We start from the raw sequence: 13,627 nt of genomic DNA on the forward strand, positions 1-13,627 counted from the left end.
CAATTGAGCCTTTAATTGAGTCAATTGAATTAATTAATTATGTGTATTATCACATTAATCATATATATTTGAGTGAATTGTGACAATTATCATTTAATTGATTCAACTGAATATACATTTGAGTCATTAAAATCAATTTGAGAACATAATAAAGTAAAAATATATTATTCATTTATATGAAAAGAAATTGTATTTTTTATTGAATCAATTCAATTCATTTAAAATTATAACGTGAATGAATTAATATATATATATAGAGAGAGAGAGAGAGTAGTCAATTTATTTAATTTAAATTTAAATTGATGATTTGTTTAAATATATTTGAGTAATATATGATATTAATTATATATACGTGTAGATATATAAGATGAATCAGGATAGATCATGTTCCATAATTATGTAGGGAAGGCTATGGTTGAGTATTCGGTTCAAACTGAATCAAATCATTAAAATCGAATAAACCAACTTACCATATTGTAGAAATCGAATAAAATTGAAATGAATGAAAAATAAACCGAACTGAACCGTTATCTTTTGATTCGGTTTGAACAAATCAATTTTTGAGTTTTCATGGATTTTTTAATTTAGACATAATTTTCAAGTTATTTGATTATATTTTAACTTTGATTTGAACCTAATAATCATTAATCAATGAAATTAAATAATTTATATATGTAAAGTTACATAATTTATAAATTTCTTATAAAAATAAATCAATTTAAAAATCAATAAGTAATTCGATTCGGTTCAATAGAATTTTTTATTTATAAAATCAAATTGAACTGAACTAAAATAAACGCAATTTTTAAAATGTAAAATTGAATCGAACTGAATTATCTTAAAAATTAATCTAAATTATTAAATTAAAGTAACTTAATTTGATTTATTTGATTCAAATCGAATAATACTCACCCTAAAAAAGCCAACTAATCCAAAATTATGATAATAATTTTGTTTATTTCTTTATTTGGTGAAAGAATGAGTCTATTCAATATCAAATAATGAATTAACAGTGGTTCTAGAATATCCTTAATTCGATTAAAAATATAAAATAAATAAGTCAATTAATGCCAAAGTGTTAAGCACATGAAGTGCATCGCCGTGTAAGCCGAGGACTAATTGACAAACAATGATTGAATGTATCCTTTTATCATATATGCACAAATAAAGTAGTGCAAGAAGAGCGCATTGATATAGAATGATAAAGGGCCCTTCTACGATCCATGATCATACACCTAGTCATCTCTTTTATTAAATTAATTTTTTTTTTATTTTATCTTTATATTTAAAAAAATTAAAAATCTAGATAGGAATAATGCGTGCAGAATAAAAATTGGGAACTCAATTATTTTAAAAAATTTTATTTAAATTTAATTTATTATAAATTTAAAATATAATTATATAATATTTATATATTTAATAAATAAATTTTATTATAAAATTTATATCTTAATTTACAATAAATCAAATTTAATTAAAAAAATCCTTAATAAAATACCTTTATGACGTTGAGAGTGAAACGTGGTAGTCCTAATACATACAAGAGGCAGAAGCCAGTGATTGCTAGTGGCTGGTTAAACTAGCAGTCGTGGGTCCTCGATAGTGGGACATCATTTGAAAGTTGAAACATTGTCTTTTTTAGATTTGACTTGTATCCAGTGCATGGACATCTTCTGATTCTGGAAAAATGATTTTTTTTTAATTAAGATGGTCAAAGGATATGATATGTGCAACTTGTTTCATATGCAATAGGCCCTGCTTATTTTTAATTTAATAATATTAGAGCTATTAATTAAATTTAATCTTTAATTAAAACTAATTTAATAAATAAAAAGTTCTTAAAATTGTCTCATTCTTTCATCATTCAACATCAATTCCATTGTCTCATTATCTAGATGGATTATAAAGGTGGTAAAAAGTTTGAATTAGGTGAATTTGAGTATGAATAATTTAGATTTAAATTATTTTATATTACAAATGACTTTAAATTTTTTTATCGAATTATTAATTTGTGAAGAATCTCTAATAAAAAAATTGCTTTAATTTCATTTTTTGGAAAAAATAAATAGGAGAGCAATATCTGGTTTGCATTCACGAATCAAAAAATTGTTGAAAAATATGATAATTAACCTAAGGCCACAAGGGTTGGATATGATTTGGGGGTGTCCCACTGATTCCTATCCTTACCCAGTTTGAGTTTACACCAAAGCATAACAAAAACTAGTCAAATCTGAATTTAATTAGAATCATTGAAATTGAATTTAACTTGAATCAAATAATTTTTAGTACCAATTTTGATTCTCCTCCTATCCTGTTTATTTCTAATTGATCTCCTTTTATGATATCTTCTATTGTTCTCTATGCCTAACTTGTGTTATGTTTCATTATTTGTTCTACTATCTGTTCTATGGACTAACTTTTTTATCCATACCCGTCCATGATGTGGGAACTCTTACTCATTTAACACCACACTCGGGCGCCGGCATAGCGTGTTGCACTCTACACGCTTGCATGTTTCTCACTACACCCGGACTCCGATGTGGCACGTCATAAGTAGTGGACACCCCAATATTTATATCATAAGAATCCATATCATGAGGTGTGACGAAATTATTACGCTGATTGTCACCTACTGCAACCCTCCTCCTTATCCGGGCTTGAGACCGACTAAGCACAAACTATTTAAGCAGAATTACAAAATAAAAACAACAAAAAATATATATATATTTCATTGTAGAGACAGTAGAACATGCAAGTAGGGCCATTGGAAGATTGTTGAGAATTGAAGAGTGTTCACACACCCTATAGACAACTTGGTCCATTTTTCTTGTTTTCTTATGATGACCAAGAAAAGAAAGGGTTGTTGAGATTCAGTGCTTGGATTTGCCTGCTTCTGATATCTGTGTCCATTGAAATGAAACATCAAAGGTATCAAGATTCCATATGATCTTCAGGAGCTTCAAAATGTATGCTACAAATTATGCTACACCTTTGATCTTTTCTTAATAATAATAGTTTAATAGAATAAAGGTGGGTCTAAGTTTGGTCACTTTCTATCATAGACCAATCAGATTAATTTGTTCAGCTGCATGTGTACCTTTCCAAATCTCTAGCTAGCACCTGCAAACAAGCACAACAGAACATAAAGTGTACATAATGCTCGTGTGAAGTCACTATCATAATATGAAAAAAGAACAAAACCTAATCATCATTATCAACCATATTAACAGGCGGCTATCCAACTACCCACGAGATGTTGAATCATTGAAATTTTATTTTCAATCATTCTGATCCCCCTTTGTATATATTAATATTTTTAAATAAAAGGGATTTGATCATTAAACTATTATATAAGTCAAACTTTCGTAGCTAGTTAATAGTGATTCAATATTTTCATACTTTCTACAATTCCCTCATCATTAACGTGTAATGTGGGAACATAACCATCGCTATAGTCTATAGAGGTCCCATCATCTCAAGTTGGATTAGAATCTATTTATGTTATTAGATTCTTGGTACAGTGAACTTAAAGTCGGTTCATGTTTGACGAATTTATGTTGTTGCACTTTATAGAAACATTAAAGCAGAGAAAAGCTTACAATACATCATCTAACTTATAGTATTCAGTCAATTTTCACTATTTTCTTTTATTTTAAAAATAATTAAAGATACACAATCATGTGAGAAATTTTGGGCAATGCAAAAAAGATCCAGGTGCCATCTCTCTGTTGTTGGCGGTGCTGCATGAAAATGAAAGATTTGTCCATGATCTAGAAAGAAAGATAAGAATCTTTGAAAATGGTTCATTTTTCTCCCTATAAATATAGGAGTGAGAGCTTTCTCTATCTCAAACTTCTCGCATATTGCATATTCTAGCTGCTACCTATAGTTAGCTATAGATATCACTATTGAATTTCTTGGGGAGAAAAAATGAGGAACATCATCCCCATGGATGAAAAATTCTTTAAGATAGTGTTTAGCAAGGAGCTCACGGCAACAGATCTTGAGCATCAGTTGATTGTTCCAAGCGAAGTCCTCGAGAAATATCCAATTCTTCGTCAAAATGAGTTTGTGATCATTTCATTCGATCAGAATGAAAAGCAATGGGAATTTCCCCTAGCCACCCGCAAGACTGGTAAATATGCCAAGCCAACAATGCCTGCAGGCTCGTGGCATCCATTCGTACAAGAGTTTGGCCTTCGTGCTGGTGACGCGGTGGTCTTCTACATAAGCAAATGCGATGAAGCTGGTAAGATACAAGTTCGAGGCATGAGACAAACTATCTCACTTATGGGTACTAAGGTTTGGAATGAGGTGGAAAAGGTTGACAACCAGGCTTGAACATCTCAAACAAGGGGACCTGCCTAGCTTCAGTCTTGAGGCCTTTAGGGTACCTAGCTCCTAAGGGATCATTATCTATTTCTGCGTCTTAGTTTAGGCGTTTGGTTATGCATACATGCTATGGTGCGTTTTTTTTCTTCTCTCAGTATTGAGAGTCGATGGGTAAGGGTTATAATCGTTGGTGTCCACTCTAGAACAGATTTTCTGGCGTCTTTCACTTTTCTTTTTCGATTTACAAAGAAGGGTCATACTTTAACAACCTGTGTTTTGGCTGTTGGAAATAGATTTATCTAAGTGTGTTTTAATGTGGGAGATTGTATTTTGCAATTATGTAATGATAAAATTGCAGTTTGTGATTGTGTTTTTGAAATTGTGTGACTATACTATATATATATATAGCTGTGATGAATAAATTCATTTGCTTACAAGTCTCCCAAATGCATATGGAAAATGAAATTCCAAAATGTATCCATTTAACATATTATCAGATTGTGATGTGAAACTGATTCTTTTATCTATATAGATGAACAATTCAAGGATTTAACATATAATATGATTGTCTTCATTTCTCTTGACCCTAATTTAACTATGGCAATTGCCAATGCCAAATGTTCTCACATGACTCATAATCACATAAAAAAGTTATTAATGGTGCACATGGGCATGTAATTTATGGTGGAGATATCATTTGAAAGTTTCCATCAAAAAGATGATTTATTTTCGACCATCTCAGTCTACCACTATAAATTTTATCAAGTAGTCTTTATTTTTATATATAATAAATTTTATTATTTTATATTTTAAATTTATAATAAATCGAGTCAAAATCTTTTATAAAGTTTAAAATAATACACTTTTAACTCAAAATTCAAAGCGTGTGTCTTGACACTTATTAGCACGTGACCTAATTGAATGGGTGATATACCTAGAATTGATGTGGATGACAAGTGAAATGGCCAAATATGATAGTACATGAAAATTAATACAGAGCCGACTCAAACTAATATTATGTGACAAATATTTAATTCAACTAAAAATTTTAAAGTTAAGATAAGTAATTAATGATTTAAATATTATATTAAGTGCTATTTTTTAAAAAAGCGTTTTTGGTATTTTTTTAATATAATTATTATGTGTTTTTATTATTTAAATATTTTTTTTAAATAGGAGTAATATATGAGAGATAAATCTTTTATTAAATAAGAGATTTAAATTTAAAATTATTTGATCACATTCATAAAAGCCTGTAATCAAAATTGGAGTGTTCAATCTATTTATTAACTAATATACATATTCTGTCAATATTAACGAATCAATCAAATTCTTTATATCATTTTTTTATAATTAATTAATTTTATTTATATAAAATTGTAATATATTAATATATCTCTCTTTTGTAATCTATTTTTAATTAATAAATTAAAAGATATTTTCATTTGTATATATATATAAAAAAAAAAAAAAACATAATAACTATCCAAAGAAGGTGCATCGATTTGGTCAAAAGTTGCAAATTATTGTTAATTGATAGGGTAAATATTTGGTCTTCAGAAATTCATAAGATCAACTTAATCTTAAATCTTAAATTAATTTGAATTTTCATGGCATTAAAATTAATTGAACTAAAATATTATATTTTTGTTTTTGAGATTTTATTTTTATCTAAAAGATATTTAAAAATTTAATTTAGTTATTTCAATTTTTAAAGTAATATTATGATATATCAGTCCCAATCAACCTCCTTACTGAAGGTTAGTACTTTGTTTTATCACAAAATGAGGAACAAAGAATTAAGCAAATAATCCAAGTTTAGATGATGATCAAATAATAATATTGTTTACATTCTTTCTTTATAGAATTTTCTACTATATAGTTAAACCATATGTTATATATATATATATATGTGTGTGTGTGTGTGTGTGATTTGATTAATTATATTTCAGTTGTTAAGGGGAGCATGATCAACTCATCAAATCAATCTCCTGATTGAAGGTTAGTACATTAATTGAAACAAATAAGCTAATAATACAATTTTAGTAAATGGTCACTTGCTCATTGTGATTACCTTGTGAAGGTTATTTCTTTTGATGCTAATTAAGAAGTGAAAAATTCTTAATATCATACGATGCACTAGTCACAAAAAGAAAGCCTAATTTTTCAAATGGTAAATCACAATTTAATTATTGAAATTCAGTAAAATTTATAGATTAGTTCTTATATTTTTAGAACTCATCTATTTAACTGTTAATATTTTAATAAACCTACATATTAATTATTGTCTGAATGTATTTTAACGCAAAAATGTCCAAATTGTTTTTTTTTTAATTATAAATAATATAATATAATAATAAAATTTCCAATTAAATGCTTTTAATTTAAATATATAATGATAAAATAAAATGATAATATTATAATTAAGTAATGAATGTTATAAAATGTTTTAGTGACATGTCAGCCTACATTGATCATATATATTTTAGTAAACTGAGTTTTTAATTTAGTCAATTTAATCAATTAATTATGTGTAATGTCATATTGATCATATATATTTGAATTAATAGTGACAATTATCTTTTAATTTATTCAATTAAATATATAATTGAGTCAATTGAACAAATTTGAATATGTAATATATCACATTAATTATATATTTTGGTCAATTAACTCTTTAATTAAGTAAATTGAATCAATCGATTATTAGCAATGTTACATTGGTTATATATATCTGAGTAAATTGTGATAATTATTATTAAATAATTTAATTAAATATATATTTTAGTCAATTTAATCAAATGAGTATATAACATGTCATATTAATCATATATTAATTAATTTAGCCTTTAACTAAGTCAATTTAATTAATTGTTAATGTACAATATCATATTGATCATTAAGTCATTTATGACAATTATAATTTAATTGCTTCAACTGAATAGATATTTGAGTCAATTAAATCAATTTGAGTGTATAACATATTATATTGATCATATATTTATTCAATTGAGCCTTTAATTGAGTCAATTGAATTAATTAATTATGTGTATTATCACATTAATCATATATATTTAAGTGAATTGTGACAATTATCTTTTAATTGATTCAACTGAATATTCATTTGAGTCATTAAAATCAATTTGAGAACATAATAAAGTAAAAATATATTATTCGTTTATATGAAAAGAAATTGTATTTTTTATTGAATCAATTCAATTCATTTAAAATTATAACGTGGATGAATTAATATATATATATATATAGTCAATTTATTTAATTTAAATTTAGATTGATGATTTGTTTAAATATATTAGAGTAATATATGATATTAATTATATATATGTGTAGATATATAAGATGAATCAGGATAGATCATGTTTCATAATTATGTAGGGAAGGCAACGGTTGAGTATTCGGTTCAAACTGAATCAAATCATTAAAATTGAATAAACCAACTTACCATATTTTAGAAATCGAATCAAATTGAAATGAATAAAAAATAAAATGAACTGAACCGTTATCTTCGATTCGGTTTGAACCGATCAATTTTTGAGTTTTCATAAATTTTTTAATTTATACTTAATTTTTAAGTTATTTGATCATATTTTAACTTTGATTTGAACCTAATAATCAGTAATCAATGAAATTAAATCATTTATATATGTAAAGTTGCATAATTTATAAATTCCTTATAAAAATAAATCAATTTAAAAATTAATAAATAATTCGATTCGGTTCAATCGAATTTTTTATTTTTAAAACCAAATCAAATCGAACTAAAATAAACACAATTCTTAAAATATAAAATTGAATCGAACCGAATTATCTTAAAAATTAATCTAAATTATCAAATTAAAGTGACTCAATTTAATTTATTTAATTCAAATCAAATAATTCTTACCTTAAAAAGGCCAACTAATCCAAATTATGATAATAATTTAGTTTATTTCTTTATTTGGTGAGAGAATGAGTCTATTTAATATCAAAGAATGAATTAACAGTGGTTCTAGAATATTCCTAATTCGATTAAAAATATAAAATAAATAAGTCAATTAATGCCAAAGTGTTAAGCACATGAAGTGCATCGCCGTGTAAGCCGGGGACTAATTGACAAACAATGATTGAATGTGTCCTTTTATCATATAGAATGATAAAGGGCCCCTCCTACGATCCATGATCATACATCCAGCCGTCTCTTTTATTAAATTAATTTTTGTTTATTTTATCTTTATATTTAAAAAAAATTAAAAATCTAGATAGGAATAATGCGTGCAGAATAAAAATTGGGAACTCAATTATTTTTAAAAAAAATTATTTAAATTTAATTTATTATAAATTCAAAATATAATTATATAATATTTATATATTTAATAAATAAATTTTATTATAAAATTTATATCTTAATTTACGATAAATTAAATTTAATTTAAAAAAAATCCTTAATAAAATACCTTTATGACGTTGAGAGTGAAACGTGGTAGTCCTAATACGTACAAGAGGCAGAAGCCAGTGACTGCTAGTGGCTGGTTAAACTAGCAGTCGTGGGTCCTCGATAGTGGGGGATCATTTGAAAGTTGAAACATTGTCTTTTTTAGATTTGACTTGGTATAAGTGCGTGGACATCTTCTGATTCTGGAAAAATGAACTTCTTGGTCTGATTGCGCCACGTTAACTAACAAGAAGGCAATTTTTTTTTTTTTTAAATAAGAGAGTCAAAGGACATGTGCAATAGGTCTGCTTATTTTTAATTTAATAATATTAGAGCTATTAATTAAATTTAATCTTTAATTAAAACTAATTTAATAAATAAAAAGTTCTTGAAATGATCTCATTCTTTCGTTATTCAACATCGATTTCATTATCTCATTATCTAGATGGATTATAGAAGTGATAAAAAGGTTAAATTACAAATGACTTTAAATTTTTTATCGAATTAGTAATTTGTGAAGATATCTCTAATAAAAAAATTACTTTAATTTCATTTTTGAAAAAATATAAATAGGAGAGCAATATCTGGTATGCATTCACGAATCAAAAAATTGTTGAAAAATATGACAATTAACCTAAGGCCACAAGGGTTGGATATAGTGATTTGGGGGGTGTCCCACTGATTCCTATCCTTACCCAGTTTGAGTTTACACCAAAGAATAACGGAAACTAGTCCAATCTGAATTTAATTAGAATCATTGAAATTGAATTTAACTTGAATCAAATAATTTTTAACTGTTTTGACTCAAAATCTGAATTTAATCAGAATCATTTGAATTTAATTTAATTTGAATCAAATTATTTTTAACTACTTTGATACGATTTTTAGTCAAAAATCTGATTTTGTCTCTTTAAAAAAATTAACTATAAAATTTAATAAATCAAGTTAAACCGAATGAATTAAGTTAAAATTTAGTTGAAACTCAATTAAAATTGAGTGTTATCATTTGGTTTAATCCCAAAACCCTAACCCTTAATATCAGAATTACCAGTCTGATTTCAATTCCAATCTAGAATCAGAATGAGCTCCTGAATCAAACTCCTAATTAAAACTGGTAAATTTTAATTACAAAATGTAAAACTGTAAGATTAAGTCAGTATTCCTGTTTTAAAGAATATCCAATAGAAATATTCATCAAATGGAAAATATTTGCATTTGTGGGGCATTTCATTCTAAAAACTAGACAGTCCAACTTGGATATTCAATAATTCTTGAAAAGTGCATCGGCGTGAAAACTGGGGACTAACGGACAAACAATGATTGAATGTGACCATATATGTACAAATAGAATAGTGCAAGAAGAGGGCATTTATATAGAATGATAAAGGGCCCACTCTAATCATACGCCATTTATCATACTCGTAGTCGTCTCTTTTATTAAATTAATTTTCTTTTATTTTATCTTTATATTAAAAAAATTAAAAATCTAGATGAGAATAATTCGTACAGAATAAAAATTAGGAACTCAATTATTTTAAAAAAATTATTTAAATTTAATTTATTATAAATTTAAAATATAATTATATAATATTTATATATTTAATAAATAAATTTTATTATAAAATTTATATCTTAATTTACAATAAATCAAATTTAATTAAAAAAATCCTTAATAAAATACCTTTATGACGTTGACAGTGACACGTGGTAGTCCTAATACATACAAGAGGCAGAAGCCAGTGATTGCTAGCAGGGGGTGTAGATACGGTTGATTTGGATTTAAATCAATGGATATAATTAAAAATAAAAAATTTTAAAAATTAAATTAATATTAAAATAAAATAAAACCAAATCAAATTAAATTGATAAATATCAATTTGATTTTAAATTAATTAAATTAAATTTTATAAAATTTTATATTTTTAATATTAAATTTTAATAATAAAAATATTAAAAAAACTTAGAAATAAAAACATAAAATCTTAGGGTGCTTCGTATGCGCCTGCCCGCCTTTAGTTCGGCTGATTGATCAAGCTCAGCAAGTCATCTATTAGTATTTGATTTAGCATTCAATTTAATTGTGAGACAAATTCTCAATTAAAATCAAGAATTGTATGATTAAATGAGATTATTGATTTATAAATTCCTTGATTTCTATGTTCTTATGAAACTATTAATTAATCCTACCATTTAATAAATTCCTAGCAAAAAAATGTTCCCTTGTGAACTCGACAATAACTAACTTCTGGTTTGGGCCTAATCATATTTACTTGTTGGGCTACATTCCTTCCAAGTTAAAATATATCTATCTAAGCCAAGTTTTTCCTAAAAACCTCAACGTGAAATTTTACTAATTATTGGTTTACTAATTATTAATTATTACTTTTTCATTTTAATATTGTTATTATAATTATTTTATTTTTTAAATCAATTATCCTATATTTATGTTTTAAAAAACACAATAATAATTTTTTTCAAAAAAAAAAATCATATTTATTGTCCATTGATTTTGTGACTATTATTTTTTAACCGATGGTTTTTTTAATTATATATACGAACTAATTTTTTTTTTTTGTATTAAAGCCAATTTTTTTATGAATAAATTGAGGAATACTTTATCTTATCCATTCCTACCCTAAAACACATAATAATTATATATATATATATATATATATAATAATATTAATAAATTTTTATATATTTTATAAAATTTAAATATTTTATGAAATTATTAAAATTTTAAAATATAAATTATTAATAAAAATAATTTTAATGTAGATTCTTAATTAAAATATATAAAATTAAATAGGTTCGGGTATTTTTCTGATAATTATAATTGTATTTGAGATGAATTCGGGTATTTATTTAAGAATAAATTTTTATGAGATTTGAGATGAGTTTAAATTTTGATAATATTAATCAAGTTTAAAATTAAATATGATGATTTTTGTGAATACTCTATCTATTTCTATCCTTACTCGATTCAAGTTTACACCAAAACATAATTAAAAACCAGTCAAATATGAATTTAATCAGAATCATTTGAATTGAATTTAACTTGAATCAACAGAAGTATTCATCTTTCTAGAATTCTACTGTACGTTATGATAGACCCTAACATGCCTAATAAAATTACCTGAGCAATGCAGATAATTTTTTTTTATCAGACAGACAAAAAGTTAACTACTTCACCATATGTACATTGCAAGATAGATATTTAAATATTAAGACTTTATTTATTTTATAAAAGATAATTTATATATATAATTTTTTTATAATTTTTTTTAATAATATATTTTTATTATTTAATTATAATATTAAATTAATAATATATATTTATATCATATTTATATAAGTATTTCATATTTTTATAAAATTATCAAAATTTATTTTTTTTTTTTACCGAAAAAAAAAATTTCGGTTTGGTAAAGTCCACCTTGGAGACCAACCGCCAAGCTAAGTGGATTTGTCAAAGACGCTGCTTATGATGTAACTATGATTTGTCTGATGCGATTAACTAAAGGACAAGGTTGATGTGTTGTTCTTTATTCCATCTTAATGTGGACCATGTCTCAGTAACGGAAGAAAAATGGCCCACGTCTCTGTCTCAAATATTCCAACATACCATACTCTTTAATTAAGCTCAAAGGGTCTTTCTCTGTAGTTGATAATATATAATCGACCTAACCATTTATACACGTGATTCGAAAATTAACATTTCTTTTTAAAAGCAGTGTTGAAAAATAGGGCAATTATGGCCCCACCACAATGTGTATTAAACGTTCTTCCTTTCTTTCTTTCTTTCTTTATTTATTTATATGCCACGCCATATATAACATAGAGATAAGATTGCTTTTTAAGGCCAAGCTATTTGATGTTTGTATTTTATTTTTCTTATCGACGTGATTAGGTACAAATGCAGCAAATAACTACCAGCTATGTGTCTACCCAGCAGTCTCTTCCAAGCTCTTCAAGTCTTCAATCGTATATATATATATATATATATATATATATATAATTACAAAAGGTAATTTGATTAATTATATTTCAGTTATTTTCAAGGGAAGCATGATCAACTCATCAAATCAATCTCCTGATTGAAGGTTGGTACGTTAATTGAAACAAGTAAGCAAATAATACAATTTTAGAAAATGGTCACTTGCTCATTGTGATTACCTTGTGAAGGTTTATTTCTTTTGATGCTAATTAAGAAGTGCAAAATTCTTAATATCATACAATGCATTAGTCACAAGAAAGCCTAATTTTTCAAATGGTAAATTATAATTTAATCCTTGAAATTTAATAAAATTCATAGATTAGTTTTTATATTTTTAGAATTCATTTATTTAGCTGTTAATATTTTAATAAACCTAAATGTTAATTATTGTTTAAACTTATTTTAACACAAAAATGTCCAGATTCTTTTTTTTATGTTACGTATAAATAATATAATATAATATAATATAATATAACAAATTTCAATTAAATTCTTTTAATTCAAATATATATTGATAAAATAAAATGATAATATTATAATTGAATAATAAATGTTATAAAATGTTTTAGTGACATGTCAACCTACATTGATCATATATATTTTAGTAAATTGAGTTTTAATTGAGTCAATTTAATCAGTTGATTATGTGTAATGTCACATTGATTATATATATTTGAATCAGTTGTGACAATTATCATTTAATTGATTCAATTGAATATATATTTGAGTCGATTGAATAAATTTGAGTATGTAACATGTCACATTAATCATATATTTTAATCAATTGACTCTTTAATTAAGTAAATTAAATCAATTGATTATTTGCAATGCCACATTGATCATATATATTTGAGTCAATTGTGATA

General features: G+C 25.1%; 2 protein-coding genes across 3 annotated transcripts in view; both read left to right on the forward strand.

Annotated features, from left to right (window-relative positions):
• LOC110641756 (60S ribosomal protein L13-1) overlaps window positions 1-13,627 on the forward strand; it is a 37,201-nt gene that overhangs the window by 17,697 nt on the left and 5,877 nt on the right. The window lies entirely within an intron of this gene.
• On the forward strand, window positions 3,949-4,341 carry LOC131173430 (uncharacterized). The gene has a single exon (XM_058135785.1). The coding sequence runs from the start codon at window positions 3,949-3,951 to the stop codon at window positions 4,339-4,341; it is 393 nt and encodes a 130-aa protein (XP_057991768.1).

The sequence above is a fragment of the Hevea brasiliensis genome, chromosome 14 (genome assembly GCF_030052815.1).
Source record: "Hevea brasiliensis isolate MT/VB/25A 57/8 chromosome 14, ASM3005281v1, whole genome shotgun sequence".
Lineage (NCBI taxonomy): Eukaryota > Viridiplantae > Streptophyta > Magnoliopsida > Malpighiales > Euphorbiaceae > Hevea > Hevea brasiliensis.

What these genes read in the sequence shown, in the direction of transcription:
- LOC131173430 (XM_058135785.1), top strand. Translation starts at nt 3,949, where the DNA reads ATGGATGAAAAATTCTTTAAGATAGTGTTTAGCAAGGAGCTCACGGCA.